At 35.6% G+C, this 16,567-nt stretch overlaps 1 protein-coding gene across 2 annotated transcripts in view; it reads left to right on the forward strand.

The window, feature by feature from the left end:
- Positions 1–16,567, forward strand: part of MYO1D (myosin ID) — a 410,616-nt gene that overhangs the window by 166,549 nt on the left and 227,500 nt on the right. For both annotated transcript variants that reach the window (XM_074188955.1, XM_074188954.1), the window contains exon 15: positions 9,337–9,503. In XM_074188955.1, coding sequence (XP_074045056.1) covers positions 9,337–9,503 — 167 coding nt within the window. The remainder of the gene's footprint in view (positions 1–9,336; positions 9,504–16,567) is intronic.

Here is a 16,567-nt window from a genome sequence, read left to right on the forward strand (position 1 = left end):
ATCCTGCTTGCATGTGTACACACACACACACACACACACACACACACACACACACACAATCAATAACCTAAAGAATTGAATATCCATAATTTGGACAGTACTGAGTCTTCCACAAAATGGCAGATAGTAAAAAGAGCCAGCATTCCAGATGGCCATATGAGGTAGAAAAAGTTAGGATGACCAATAATGGCATTTTAGAAGGTAGCCAGTAAACCATTAATGCTACCTTGGGCAATGCAGAAGTTTCGTAGGGATTGGATATTTAGCAGATTTTAAGTATTGCATTGGATGGTTATGGAATTCTGGGAAGCAAGAACAGCAGATGGTTCTACCCTTGGTTCAACACTCATTGAGGATTGAGGAAGAAGAAGAAACAGACTCATGAAAACAGACAGGCTTTGCACACAGCAGCTATTGTTGTAACCACATGACAATCTTCTTGTGTATATGTAATGTGGGAAACAATGCTAACCATACAGATAATCTCTTAGCCTTATCTCCACATGCAGAAACAAATACATAATAAGCAACGGTTTCTTCTAACTCAAAGGCCAGTAATATTCCATCCTCAAATCCCTTTCTAGTCATGCCTTTATTCTTTATCTTCTTAGCTCTTTTTTTTTTAGATTTTTCAAGACAGTGGGGTTCAGTGGCTTTCCCAAGGCCACATGGCTAGGTAATTATTAAGCATCTGAGGTCGGATCTTCTTAGCTCTTAATACAAGAATGGTATATCATGATTCACCTATATGATTCTTGTATAAAAACTCCCTACCTTCCCAGCCATGGCTGACAAAATCCACCTCCTCTTCCTTCTCTGGAAGTCACTGGGGCTTCTCTGCCTCAGTCATTTCTGAAACCTTTCAAAGATATGAAATAGGAAAACCTTATATTTTAAATGTCTTAAAAGTCATTTGCTTTTTTTTAATTCTTGCTTATTAATGTCCCAAATGTAACAGTATGACCCGAGAGACTACCATCTCTGGACTGTATTAAAGGCCAAAATTCTTTTAACCACCAAACATGGTAATAGTTGTACAAAATTTACTGTCCTAGAATGCTTTAGTTAAGGTAAAGTAGAAAGCATGCCTGGCTCTCAAGAATACATGTACTTTGCAATGGTCTTTGTTTGGGTGTTTGTTCAGACATGTGGATAGTGTCAAAAGAAAATATACCAACTCAAAAACACTTTACCAAATCAAAAATGTGTTACAGAGGTGATGTTCCAACTTCAAATGAAGATTACATTCCTGTTCAAATTCTTAAACTCTCAAAAGGTAGTAGGATTAAGGATAAGGACTAGACCTGTGATCTAGTAGGTTACATCAAGCTCCCAGAGAGGAAACTCCCTCTACCTATACAAGTTGGGATCTTTTCTGCAGTTTCTCTATCTTAAAGAATTTTCTAGAGCTCCAAGAATTTCAGTGCTATGGCCTGGGTCACATGGCCCTTTAGGACAGGAGTAAGACTTGAACTCGGGTATTTCTGATGTTGAAACCAACTCTATCCATTCTGCCACACTGCCTCTAAAAAGATGTTAAACTCTAAAAGACTGTAGAACCAGCTTATTATACAAGTAAGTCAAATAGAGAATTCCAAAATCCAAAGATCCATGCAAAAGTTTTCTACACTTGGAATGTCCCAGTCTATCCTTATTTACCTGATTTCTTAGTAGTTCATCCTGGGAAAAGCTGTAAAAGTTTCCCTTATGTTTATTTTGTTGCTCTTCTCCCAAGTTACAGCATATCTACATGGTCTTCCTTTGCCATGTACCATATTCTACTCCCCTCATTCATAACTGCAAACTTGTCCCTTTTGTATAACTTAAGCATCTCCTGAAAATCCAGTTTTTCCATGAAGATTTCCAAGGCTCATAACAAGAAGAGCTGTTGGCTCTTCTGGATCTATCCTTTCTGAACTTAAAACTAATGTTATTAATCCCTGCTCAACCTCACTTAAGAAACCTTTATCCTTGGCCCCTGTGTTGAAATACACTATTAATTTTATATGAATTGTTTTTTTATGATACCTGTTAGTATATATTAATGTGTCATCATTATAAGAATCTAGATACCACAGCACATTGTCATGCACAATTAGGTCTAAAGTGGACAATGAATACATAAGGATGCAAACCATGGAGAGTTTTATATTCGAGGGGAAAGAGGAGCCCTGAGTATGTCTAAGAGAAAAGCTTTGGGGGGAGGAGATTATTTTGAACACTTAGTAAGATTTTGTATAAAAATACAATTTTCCCCTTATGTTCCATTAAATTTTAAATTGAATTTACCTACAGATAATGAACATAACAAAAGTCCCTTAATAAAAAACAAATAAGTGGGCACTTATAATTGAAAATGTATTTTACTTCTTTGTATAAATAAGAATAGGGACTCAATATGTGAATTCACTGGTATAGGAAATTCCTTGAAAAGGAAACTCCCTCTATCAGTGCAGATTACCACCTTCTCTTTTAAAATTTCATAGAGCAATGAGAGGTTAAAAGATTTACCGGGGATCTGACCAATCAATAAAGGTGTACAGGCTTCTTCCTTGAATGCAAGTCTTCCTGGCTTCAAGGCTGGCTCCCTATCCATACTTCCTCTCATGAGTACTAATAGTAATGAAAAATAAAAAAGTAATAAAAATTGCCTAAATAGTAATATTTCTAGATTTTATAATCATGTTTCAGTTCAACAAAACCACCTAACAGTGATTGTGATCAGTCCTAAATGTCATTTCTCCTTGTCATGGTTTACTAATTATTAACAAAATGGAGGGATGTGTACTTTTTTTGATATTTGATAAAGTATTTGATATTTGATAAAGTACTCTTCATGGAGTTAAAGAATAAATTTACCATCTGTATTAGGACTGATAGTCTTTAATTATTGCTGAACTGTAACATAAAGTTTTCCAAATGGTTTCATTTGTCCAATGACTAATACAAACAAGCATCATATTTTTAGTAGCCAGTTTACCATTTTGCATTATTATAAAAATATAATAGAAATCAATGGGAAAGTGTAATTTTATGCAAAAGCATCACTAAATGTTTAATATAAAAATATCTTATCCTGAACATACCCAAAGGCTCTCTACTCCCATGTGTTCATTCCCCTAGAAAATTCAGCTGCTCATTTCATAGTTTAGTTCTTAAATCTTCATCAGCCAGTTAAAACTCACTATCTCTCAAATTATAAATTTTCAATTGCCCCTATGTCATCATCTCTTCACATGAAAATTAATATTGAAAACCAATGTTCAGTTTGTTATAAGGGGAAAACTTGGGGTTACAGGATTGATGGAGAATGACAGATATGACAAAAGCATCAATAAAACATTTGAAAAGTTAAAGAAAAAAAGAAAACTAATGTTCTTTCTCACATTTCCAATGTCATTAACCCTGCTCCTTCCATTTAGCCTCCTTACCACTAGCATCCTTCTGCTCCTCAGGCTCCTAATCTTGAAGGCTATCTTAGACTCATTCCTCTTTGTTGATTCCCCATCTTACCAACAGCCAAGTTTTTTTTGGGGGGGGAAGCATTCTTGCTCAACATAGCATTTGTTCTCCATTTCAACATTCATTCTCCTCATCCAAGCTCTCCTCATCTCAAACCAGTTACACAAAAGCCTGTTAGCTTATCTCTTTGCTTCTGGACTTTCTTGGATGTTATTCTAGAAGTATACAACTGGCAAAATAGTATTTCTCAAATATAACTTATGTCTTATTACTCCCTTGGTAACAATCTCATTCCTGATTACCTCAAGATAATATGAAAGAAATCATCATTCTAGTATTCATGTCTTCTGCTTATATGGCTACCATATTTCTTGTTATTTCCCAACTCAACTTTTCCATTCCTTTCCAAAAAGTTTCCAAAATTGTCCTTCAGTTATAACTTGTTAGTTTCCACAGGTGGAGTTTAACTTAGGTTTTTCCTTCTGTTTGCAATTAAATCTCTTTTATTTCCCCAAACCAACCAAAGATTACAATTACTATATTATTATAACTTTAAATAGTAGCAACGATGCTGATGTGGGAGTTAGGAGAGATTTGGGAACTAGCTCTAACCATCACAAATCAAAGGAGCATGGGAAAATCATTCCTCTGCTCTGAATTTCAGTTTCATCTTCCATAAAGGACAAGGATAGTGAGAGGATTAGGGAAATAAATTATTATTGTTTGTCCTTCATTTTCAAAGAGGACCATGACATCAGGGCAGTGATGCCATGACATGCATGTGAAATTGTATTTAAAATGGGAGGGGGGAGGAGTAAGCAAAGTCACCAGCCTCAATTTTTCCTCCAGAGCCATCTGGGTCCAGTATCATTAATCACTGAATGAGCCTCAGTCAAACTGAGACCTGTTAAAGATCTTAGCTTAAAAAGATCAAGGTCTCCTGTTTCATCCAAGGTCATTTCTAGTAGTCCTGATCCTTATGTGACCATTGGATCCAGATGGCTCTGAAGAAGAAAGTTAGACAGGGGACTTTACTTAGCTCTAACAAACAACAGCAACAGTAATAGGGATAAGGATAAGGAAGGACCTGGAATTTGGATTTCCCTGATGAAGGGAATTCCCTCTGCCATTGCAGGTTAGTACTTTCTAACTTAAAATTTTATAACATTATCTTACAGCAATGAGAGATTAAGTAACTTGCCCTGAGTCACACAGCCCATATGTTTCAAAAGTGGGACATGATCCCAGAACTTCCTGACTTCTAGAACAGTTCTCTGGCCACCATTCTATACCACTCATCTTCTAAAAACAGATAATAAGCAGTACCTATCTCAAAGGGTTCTTGTAAAGAAATTGTTTTGGCAATTTTTAAAGAATTATGTTAATTCCTTGTAAAACATTCAGGACATTTTATAAAAATAATATAGTATGTCTATATTCTTAGGAAACTATCCCTTCTTTCCTTCCTTTTTTCCTTCCTCTCTTACATTCTTCTTTTCTTTCTTTCATTCTTTTTCTTTCTGAAAAGTTTACTTAACTAAGTAAAACTATTAATCTATTTATAAGCCTATCCCAAAAATAGTCATCAAGATTTTAGCAACATGTTAATAAAAACTCTCCCATGCTCCCCTTGTGAACAAAACTGGGAGAGAGATGCTAGGCAGGAAGGTACTTGGGTGGGTTTAGAACTTAATAAATGATGTTAAGGCTTTGATGCCAATGAGGAATGTCAGAGTTGATTGAGCATCCCCAGAAATTTGTTTGACTTTGTTATTTTTAGTTTACATGTCAGTAACTTGGGTCCAAACATAGGCGGAAGGATTAGGGAATGAACATTTATAAAACAATCACTCTAGATGACATACATCAAATTCTCCAAGGCTAGAAGAACTCAAAAACTCAAGATGAAGATGAAAATTACAGGTCTCAACAACTTGAACCTTGGTCCAAATCTATGAAGATGAAATTTCAAGTTAAACGGTTGAGTTAAACAAATCCAAACTCACAAACTAAAGATGAAGGAGGAATTGCTTGATATCAGGTTTGTCTCTAAAAGATATGGGATTTTTAAAGGACTGCAAACTCAATGATTCAATGGTAGGATGCATCAATAAAAAAAATGAATGTGATGTTTGGATACATGACAAGGGAAATGACCAACCCTGGGCAGACCATTATCTCTAGTACTGTGTTCAGTTCTAGGAGTCACAAAGTCATAGTGTTAGAAGACCCTAACTCAGTCTCAACCCATATACCAAAGGAATTCCTATTTTAACATACCTGACATATAACCATCCAGCCTCTCCTTAAAGACCTCCAAGAAGGAAGCTTATTCCACTTCAGGATAGTTCTGACATGATGAAGATTTTCCCACGGCCTCTTGGTAATTTTTACCCATTCTATTCTGTCAACTGCCTGGTTCTGTTCTCTGGTAGCAAACAAAACAAGTCAAATCCCTCCTCATTCAGCCATTTAAAAACTTGAAGACATTTATTGCAACAAAAAAGGATAATGACAAACTGCAGGAGGATGACTGGAGAAGTGAAGCATCAGTTTAACAAAGTAATCAAGAAAGATTTCTCAGACATCTGCTATAACCAAGATATGGATCCAGGGCTCAGATGAAGGTGAATGGGGAGAGTTAACCTTATAGAAGGAAAAGAGGTAGACACATAGTTTTTTCAAATTTATGAAGGTTTATCATAAAAAAGAAAGATTTAATTTGCCCTGCTTGTTCTCAAAGGGCACAAGAGCAGTGTGTACAGAGGGAAGGGGGCAACTAGATGGTGCAGTGGATAGAGCACTGACCCTGGAGTCAGGAGGACCTGGGTTCAAATCCGGCCTCAGACACTTAATCATTCCCTAGCTGTGTGGCCTTGGGCAAGCCACTTAGTACCATTGCCTTAAATAAATAAAATTTTTGAAAAAGAATCTGCAGAGAGTTTTGCCACTCATTATAAAGAAAAATGTCATAATGATAAAGCTGTCTAAAAGAATAAGTGACCTGAGGAAGTAGAATTGTCCCTCCTTGGAAATGTTCTAGCAAAGTTGGTAAAGTGTATTGTCTAAGGGGAATTTTTGTTTTGTTTAGGTTTTTTTTTTGCAAGGCAAATGGGGTTAAGTGGCTTGCCCAAGGCCGCACAGCTAGGGAATGATTAATTGTCTGAGGCCGGATTTGAACCCAGGTCCTCCTGACTCCAGGGTCAGTGCTCTATCCACTGCACCATCTAGTTGTCCCAGGAATTCTTTTTGGATGCAAATAACTCTCAATAGTCTCTGAGATTTCTTCTTGAAGTCAAGAAGTCTGTGATTCTGTAAAATGTCATTGCTCCATCCTTTAGTATTCAGTTCCAGATATCTTCATCAAATTCCTTCTACCAGAACAATCACTAATAGTTCTAAACACTCTGTTAGCTTATATTTCCTAGATATTGTGGACCACATTATAGGATCATAGATAAAGGGTCCAATGTGGTCCAAACCATTCACTTTACACATGAAGAGATCCGAGCCCAGGGAGATGAAATGAATTGTCCAAGGTCACTTAGGCAGTACATATGTAAGTGATGGGATTTAATCCTTTGTCTTCTAAGTCTAGAGCAATGTTTTTTTTTCATCTCCATCATACCACCCAAAACCACTTACTTTTAAAAAAATGTTCATATATTTTAGGTTGTATTACAATCTCAGGCTGTGTTACAAGGGTTTTTAGGTTTAGGGAAATAGTAGTGCTGTTATACTTTACCCTAATCACATTGCATTTGTCATACTCTGTTTTAGGAAGAATAGTGATAAGTTGTGGATAATGGACATGTTTATTTATCTCTTCTTATTTCATATGCCTAATACAGTGGCGTATATAAGAAAAAAATGAATACATGAAACTGGATATTTGCACATGCTTCTGTAACCTTGGTGCTATTCAAAGCAAGTTAAATTGAGGTAGTCTCCATTCTCTAGTATCTTAGTACATTTCCTGTAATCTCACATGAATTATGTATACTGAGATGCATTTTTCATGAACTATTGTTGTTCAGTCATGTCTGACTCTTCATGACCTATTTTCAGTTTTCGTGGCAAAGATATTAGAGTGGTTTGCCATTTCCTTCTCCTTTTGCAGAGGAGACTGAGGCAAACAGAGTTAAGTGACTTGTCTAGGGTTGCGTAGTTAATGAGTATCTGAGGCTAGATTTGAATTCCTAAACTTAGTCTTCCTGCCTCCGGTGCCAGTGCTCTGTGACTATGGAAGTCATTTACCTGCCCACTGGCACTGCCCTAGTGCTGACCATCATTAGCCCATACCTGTACCTACAGAAGCCTGATAATCAGTCTCCCTGCCTCATCTCTCTTGACTTAAGGTCCATTCTCCTTTCAATTCTCAAGTTTTCCAAAAGGACCAGTCTGATCCTGTCACCCTGCCCCTCAGTCAATCAATTCCAATGGCTTCCTGGTGCCTCCAGGATCAAATATAAAATCCTGTTTAGCTTTTAAAGTCATTCAGAATCCGGCCCCCTCCATTCTTTTCCAAATTTCTGAACCTTATTTGCTTCTACTGTGGAAATCTAGTGTCCTGGCTTCTTTGCTGTCCATTCCTGAGCCGCAATTTCTTCATGGTCTTTCCTCCCATGCCTAGAATTTTCTTCTTCTTCATATTTGTTTCCTTGTTTCCTTTAAGTCTCCACAAAAAAGTTGACCTGGTACAGGAAACCTCTTTGAATTCCCCCTTAATTAATGATTTCCCTTTCTTGGCTATTTTCAAGTGATCTTGTCTCTTGTTAGTACACAGTTGTTTGTACACATTGAACTAGGACCTCCCACAGAGCTTAGCACAAGCATACAGTAAGGGCTTAAAAATGCTTTTTGACTAACTTGAGATGACTCAATATGGATAAAGAAAAAAATAGGGTTCAAGATTGTGAGATGTGGTTTTTTTCCTTCCCCAGAATATCACTATAGGTGCTAGTTAATATCTTTAGTGTATTAGGTAAAATTTTTTAGTGTATTAGGCTCAATCAAACTGATTATTTCTAAAGCAGAAGAAAAAATAAAATCATAAATGGACAGGAAATTGGTCAAATGGAGAGTGTTTTTATTTATCTTGTTATATTTTAGTTGTTTTAAAATGCTTCTCCAGAAGAGCATGAAAGAACTTGTGTTTCTTAATAAGGGATGACTGTCTGTGACTAATAGGGTTTCCCAGCTAAACAAGTAATATTCAATAATTACAAATAGAAATCCATTTTAAGGAATATGATTTTACCCTCAGCATTTAAAGCTCTTTGCAAAGTGCTTTGCTAATCTGTTTCCAGTGAATTCTATTTAATGGAAAGTCTTACAGGGATACATTTATAAATCTTCATCAGTTTTAGAATCAATCTATGTTGAAAATGTTTTTAGACTTTCTGCCATGACTGTATTTGCATAAAATGGTCTCAGAAACGTGCAATATAAAGGAAATGATGTGTGATAAATTAAAGCATTTTGAAGAATCAGGTGAAGAGAAATATAGATAAAAAGGAAAAGATCTAACTCAAGGGTCACAATCCCACATAGTTTATTTAGGAAGATTGCAAAAAGGTATATAATAGACTATAGATTCCATGATAGCAGGGAATATACCTAATACTGACTGTCTTGTCCTTTGTTTTTGATCATGACTTAGCCACTCTAATCATACAACAGAGAGGTAAGAGAAAGAAAAGTCAGTGGCATACCAGTCACCAAGGTGAAGAGTTGTTGTTTTTTTCCATTGAGTCCTTCAGGTTATTTTTTTAATGTCACAGAACACAAATAAACAGGACTAGTTTTGTAATTATTGTCTTAGTCTGGACTTAATCTCAAATGAAACTTATCAGCACTTTTTTGTCTCCTTAGGAACCATATTATGTGCGTTGCATTAAACCAAATGACAAAAAGTCCCCCCAACTGTTTGATGAAGAGCGATGCCGGCATCAGGTGGAATATCTTGGGCTATTGGAAAATGTTAGAGTGCGAAGGGCAGGATTTGCTTACCGTCAGACCTATGAGAAGTTTCTTCACAGGTGAGCAGGGATCTTCAGAGTATCTTCTGAACTACATAATATTCATAAATAAACAAAAATTTTAAAGATAATATTCCTAACATTCATATTTCAGATGTGGGAAACAATAAATAAATACTAGAACCAGTAGTCCTTCACCTGTTGCCATGACAGCCTTGGAAAACAGTACATTCTTTTTTGGAGAAAGGGAATGAGATCTTTAAAATTCAGCTTTTGCAGGGGATGGTTGAGCAAGAGAAGTTCTTTAAGAAGCTTAAGGATATTTTAAAATATTTAGTTTCAAATGTAAAAATATTTAATTGAAAGAATATTTAAAATATAGAATATCATTAAATGAAGCATTTGTTAGGATACTTGTCTTTATATTGTCTGTTTTCCTGGTTAGAATCATATTTTAACTTTAAAAGTGATTTTATTTTGACCTCTTTCTTTAGAGTTTATACCAAAAGTGAACTATTTTCATTATCTTGTAAATACAACAAGTTATAATAATAAGATTTATATTCAGTTCTCCATACTTAATGCAGAGATGTTTATTTGTATGTTCTGACTGCAACTTGTAGAAAATGAATGGAGTGGGTCGTCTAGGTGGCGCAGTAGATAGAGCACCAGCCCTGGAGTCAGGAGTACCTGAGTTCAAATCCGGCCTTAGACACTTAATAATTACCTAGTTGTGTGGCCTTGGGCAAACCACTTAACCCCATTGCCTTGCAAAAAAAAAAAAATCCTAAAAAAAAACAAAAATAAAAATAAAATGGAGTGTAGTAGAAGCACATCAGTAACTATGAAATTGGAAAGGTCAAAAAGCATCTCATATGTTATTATTAATTTAAATAAATATTCTGATTCAGTATTTTACTATGCAACCTATCCTACCAAAGCCACCTTTTTTTTTTTTTTTGAGCCAATCAGAGTCACACAGCTAGTAAGAAAGTAAGGTCAAATTTGAACTCAGGTCCTCCTGATCCCAGGGCTGGTGCTCTATTCACAGTACCAGCTAGCTACCCCTAAGACCATTTGTTTTGGATATGCTTCTGGAAAAATCCAGCCTCCCATGTTGGATGTTCCAGTTTCTGCTTTTAAATTGCATGTCATCATAAAGTGACAAAACGAATTCCTCAAACTACAAGTGAAATGAAAATGGATTGCATTACTGATTCATGATATCCTTCAGTATTTTTCTATTTGCAATTCTACATCCATTCAGAGTCATATGCTTTAATTGAAAGTGGGGGTGGAATGGAAGCTAGACAGCCATTAGACAGTGGTGCTGAGAGAAGTAGCTTTCTCTTGGCTCAAACGACTATCTTACAGTGATTTCTTGTCTCAAGTTGTGCAGGCTTTTATTAAGGATTATTGGTTTAAACCCAGGTTTCTACTTGTCACTTTCCTTTATCTTCACATTTTTTAAAGAAAGAGACAGATAGGAATTTTTAATGTACCAGTGACCTTGAAAGCTTCAGAGGTCTTTTGAGGAGGAAAAGATGCTGTCAAACAGCAGATTTATTCTGAGTCTAACTTTATAATTAACAGACCCATACAGGATATGATTTGCTATGGTACCAGGGTCATGCTCTTTGCCTTAGGGAAGGAGAGAAAAGCAACTTTGCATTGATTTTTTAGATAAATGGAAAGCCTTTCAGAGTAATATGGCAGTATCACCATATCTAGTTTTTACAGTATATCTGAAAATTATTACAACCTGCTTAGGCTACTACTACCTGTAATGTTATCCAAATATTGATTTCTATCTTATATACTTATATATTTATATATTTTATTTATATTATGTCTTGTTATTATTTATATTATTTTAGATATTTATATTTATGTAATAACATATATTATTATAATAATATATTGAATATATTATATGTTTATAAAGATATCTTTATATCTTTCTACTTAGGTTTTTAAAAAAAATTCTGCTTGCCCTTTCCCTTTCTTAATGTGTTATTGATTGGCCTATTCATCTATTCATATTAATGAGTCTTAATAGTTGGTTTCCATGTCTGTGTCATCTGGTCTTCTCTCTATTCTGATGAATTTTTTTTTCCTGTATAATGCCATTATCATGGATTTTTAAAATTTCTTAATCTTGTGAATGAAATTGTTTTAGTAGAGGATTTTGTTTTTATTATTATATTTTTATAATTGGTTTTTACTTTTGCTCAAACTGTTTTAAGGTATGAGCATTCAATATTAAATCTAACATTAATTGTAGTATTTTCAGAAATGGGAACTTTCATTGTAACCAAATTTGAAAGTAATAAATCCATTAGCATACCACTTACATGTAAACCAAAGAACAGAATGAGTTTTGCTTCTATTTTTATGGAGCTGTGGATTTCAGAAAGTCATTTTATCTTCTCTATCAAACTCTCTTTTGGTTAAAGCTCCTTTCCTGTAGGATTGCAGGAATGTGTGTAGTCTGTGAACATGCTTAAGTTTCAGTGTATTTGAGCTCCTTGAAGGAAAGGAACAATATAAATTCATGCTATTAGGTTCCTATTTGGCTGATGCTCATGCAGGCCAGGCCTTTGCATCTTTCCAGAAAGAACAGTCTCCATTCACTGCCTTTTTTTCACTACTCACTTACACTCTCATCACTTGTAATCTGTCTTCCATTTCCTATCATCACTAAAGAAATTGAAACTCTCCTCCTCATCAGGTTCAACTCTCATCTCAATCACCTGCTATCACCTATCATTTTATGTCTCTCCTCCCCTATATAGGTAAACTTCTAGGGGAAAAACTGTCCTCTACTCTCATTCTCTTCTCAACCCTTTGTAATCTGGCTTTTGACCTCATTATTCAGTTAAAATTATCCTTTCTAGACACCCTTTCTTTTCTCTAAACATATATTCTTGATCTATAGGGTCTATAAATATTTTTTAAATATTCAAATATTTCCATGTAATTGTTTCCCATAATCCTACAAATTTTATTTAATGCATTTAAAAACATGAGGAACTGCCATTAGCAAAAAGATTAAGGAGCCTTACTGTAAAACCTCTCTCAGGGGCAGCTAGGTGGCACAGTGGATAGAGCACTGGCCTTGGAGTCAGGAGTACCTGAGTTCAAATCCAGCCTCAGACACTTAATAATTACCTAGCTGTGTGGCCTTGGGCCAGCCACTTAGCCCCATTGCCTTGCAAAAACTAAAAACAAACAAACAAAAAAAAAACCCTCTCTCAATGATCTTATCAACTTTCATGGGTTCATTGTTATCTCCATGCAGAGGATTCCCACATCTGCATACACAGCCCTATTCTTCTCTGGGATACAATCCTACAACTCTAAATGCATCAGTCTCAATTTGAATATCCCATAAACATCTTAGTTTCATTATGTCCAAAACAGATCTCATGATTTTTCCCTCTTACACAGGATAAAGCACAGGAGTTAGGAAGACCTGAATTCAAATTCAGCTTAAAGCACTTCAGAGCTGTGTAACCCTGGCAAATCATTTAACCTCTGTTTGCCTCAGTTTTCACCATCTGTAAATTGGTGATAATAATAGCATCTGAGTGGGAAAAGTGTGTTGGAAGGAGCAGTCATCTTGATTCATTATTTCTCTCTCTCCCCACCCCCAATGGCCAGTCTCTTGCCAAGACCCATCTATTTCATCTTCGAAATATCTCTAAAATACATTTTCCTCTCTCTTCTGACATTGCCTCCACTCTGGTGCAGGTCCACACCATCTCAAAACCTCAAATTTAATAGTCTTCTGTTGGATCTGTCTGTCTCATATTTCTCCCTCTTCCAGTCCTTTCTCCATTCAGCAAAACTCCATTCAGTGTAACTTTCCCAAAGTACAGATCTGATCATGCCACCTCCAACCCTACTCAATAAACTCTACTAGCTGCCTCCAAGATCAAATGCAAAATTCTATTTTTCATTCAAAGGCCTTAATACCCTACTTTCCACCTACCTTTCCAATCTTCTTACTCCCCAGAAGTCAAACTACATCATGGATTTAACAAATGAGTGGGAAAATGAGGAACAAATGGAGCTTGAGAGAGAAACATGTTTCTGGGGAAGTTGTTCACCTTTTAATATGGGTGGACATGTTAACAGGCAGGCAAAGAAAATATCACCAGTTTTATATCTTCTTACTTCCTTTTATTTGTGGCAAAATGGAATTTAGGAATTTATAATATATCAGATTTTTCCCTTTTTAAAAAAAGAGTTACATTTTTATTATGTATTCATATAGTTTTATTACTGATTTTTTTATATCAAGGATTTTAAAATGACCAGATTTAAACTGCTTACTGTTTCATTATAAAACAATTTTTATAATTACATTATAGTGAAATTGTAGTCAAATTGTTTTTTTCCTTTAAAATGTATAGTCTCCTTGTTTATTATTTGATTCACCCATTCATTAATTCTCAAATATAGCTAATGTTTTCAAAGAAATCTTATGTTAAATGATTTGAGGCTATTATTCATTTTTTTCTTTCCATATCTTGTTAGGGTTTTTTAATTCATCAAGAGAAAAATTCAAATTCAGCATATTTTATAGACCATTGAAATGCTTAACATTGATCTAGGGAGCCTTAAAAACAATTCTGGCTAATATGTTACCTGCAGCTGCCTTTAGTAAAGACGCCAGAAAATAAACAAAACAATTGGATGGTTCCCCAGAAGCACATAAGGGGAAATTTTGCAGAATAACATCTTTTCACTATCAATTTAAACAGTTTCACATGAATTAATTTTATTTGATCTTCACAACAACCCTGTGAGGTCAGCAAAGTATTTGCCCTGATTTATAGAAAGAAATGTGGGCCCTGAACAGGCATCAGCTGATAAATGACAAAGTCAGAATTGGAATCCATGGCTTCTGACTCCTATTTAATGTTCTTTCCTCTTGACTTTTTCCCCCCACTCTTTGTCTCTATGAAGTAATTCAGATTAGATCTCCTAAGATTCAGTCTGTCTCTGTGATACTTTCTATTCTTTTTAAGATTATAGTTGGGGCAACTTAGTGGTGCAGTGGATAAAACGCTGTACTGAGAATTGAGAAGACCTGAGGTCAAATCTGATTACAAATACTCACTAGCTGTGTAACCATGGGCAAGTCACTTAACCTTGTTTGCCTCAGTTTTCTCAACTGTAAAATGAACTGGTGTAGGAAATAGCAAAGCACTGAAATATCTTTGCCAAGAAAACCCTAAGTGGAGTCATAAAGAGTCAATCACAATGGGAAAAAACTGAACAGCACCAAAAAAATCATAGGGATAAAGGTTCAGAGAACATAGAGGAAGCACTGTATTTGTTTTAAGGTGTTCTCTCCTTATACTGCACAATATGACCTATTTCAAGAAAATTGAATATATCTCTTGTAGTTGTCCCTTTCTCTCCATTCCCTCAGCATCTCTAGTCATCTCATTACCTCACACCTGAACTACTGCAGTAACCTACTAATTGGGCTCCCTCTCTGCCTGAAGTCTGTCACCACTTCATTTCATCTTCTATTCAGGTGCCAAAGTGATTTTCCTAGTGTACCATCAAACCCCATAGGGCTAAATGGCTTCATTGGCATATGGTTTTTCTATTTTTAACATACCTGATGTCAGGCAGATCAACTATCAATACGTTATAATATAACAATTACCTATAACCAGAGCTTCAGGTGGCTTTGTCATCCCTCTGCAGCCACTGGCTACTTGAGTTCAATTCTGCCCATGAGGAATCATTATTCAGACTCGGGAAAGCAAGGGTAGAAATAAAACAAAAAATTATTAAAGAAGTTACAACACGTAAGAAAATGGTAGGTAAAGAAAGACAGAGACAAAAAAGCAGTCAAGTAGAGTTGACTGAGCCACCCAGATTTTTATAGGCTTGTCTTTATCCTGAGGGCAAAAGGTGGATTCCCTTCCCCTTTAGTGGACCTGGAATTAGGTAGAGGGTGAAGCCTAAGGAGATCAGGATACAAATTTTACATTAAACAATAAATCAATGGTAGTGGATTTACATCAAGAATGGGAATCTCCACCCAATTTGATCAGCAGTCTTTAAGATTACAAATTTTGTTTCTATTACAATCATAGTTCTCCACTTTCAGTCAATTTACTCAGGTTCTTCTGGGCCTTTCAGAGTCTATTTGGAGATAAATGCATTACAGTGAGGACTTCATTGAGGCAGGGTCCAGAGAATGATTGGCTGGCACAGATGGTTGGCATCCTGCAAGAAGCTGGTCTTGGACTATACAACTAAGAGAATCAAAACTCAAGGGAAAAAAAATTGAGCAAGCAAAAACCAGAGATATTGTAACAGAGAAAGCTATTTAACAGAGATCCAATAATTAGGAAAAAAAAACTATAAGATGTATAAAGAGCAAGAATTATACTTTATGATCCTAAGCCAGTATCAAAATACCTTTTATAAGGATATGGGTTCCAATACAGATTCATTAATGGATGCCACATAAATTGTAACCCAAAACTCAAAAATAGTATAAACAAATGTACCAAAAAAGCATTTTAAGACTGCATGTGTAGGTGGCAGCTAGGTGGTGCAGTGGATAGAGCACCAGCCCTGGAGTACCTGAGTTCAAATCCAGCCTTAGACACTTAATAATTACCTAGCTGTGTGGCCTTGGGCAAGCCACTTAACTCCATTGCCTTGCAAAAAAAAAAAAAAAAACTAAAAAAGAAAAAAGAAAAAGGAAAAAAACTTAAAAAAAACTGCATGTGTCCAAAAGGTAATGTGCAACAAAATTTTCTATTTTGCTTTGGCCATGTTTAGAATGGACAAAAATTGTAGTTGAAGAATGGATTTCTCTTTTAAAGCAGTTAAAAATATATACCAATAGATATTATTCTGATCCACCTGCTCACTCTCATACTTAATTATGATGTACCTGGAATGATCATGACAATATTCTATTACAGAGCAGAGAAGGACACGAGGTCATGTTCCCTTATGAACTCATACAGACAATCCTTTTCAGTGAGCCAAGCGAGGGATTCATTTAAGAGAATCCTACCCCAGTTGAGGCTAGGGTTGTTCTTTCAAGGGTCACTTACTCCATCTGTAGCATTTACCATCAA

This window comes from Macrotis lagotis, chromosome 5 (genome assembly GCF_037893015.1).
Source record: "Macrotis lagotis isolate mMagLag1 chromosome 5, bilby.v1.9.chrom.fasta, whole genome shotgun sequence".
Classification (NCBI taxonomy): Eukaryota; Metazoa; Chordata; class Mammalia; order Peramelemorphia; family Peramelidae; genus Macrotis; species Macrotis lagotis.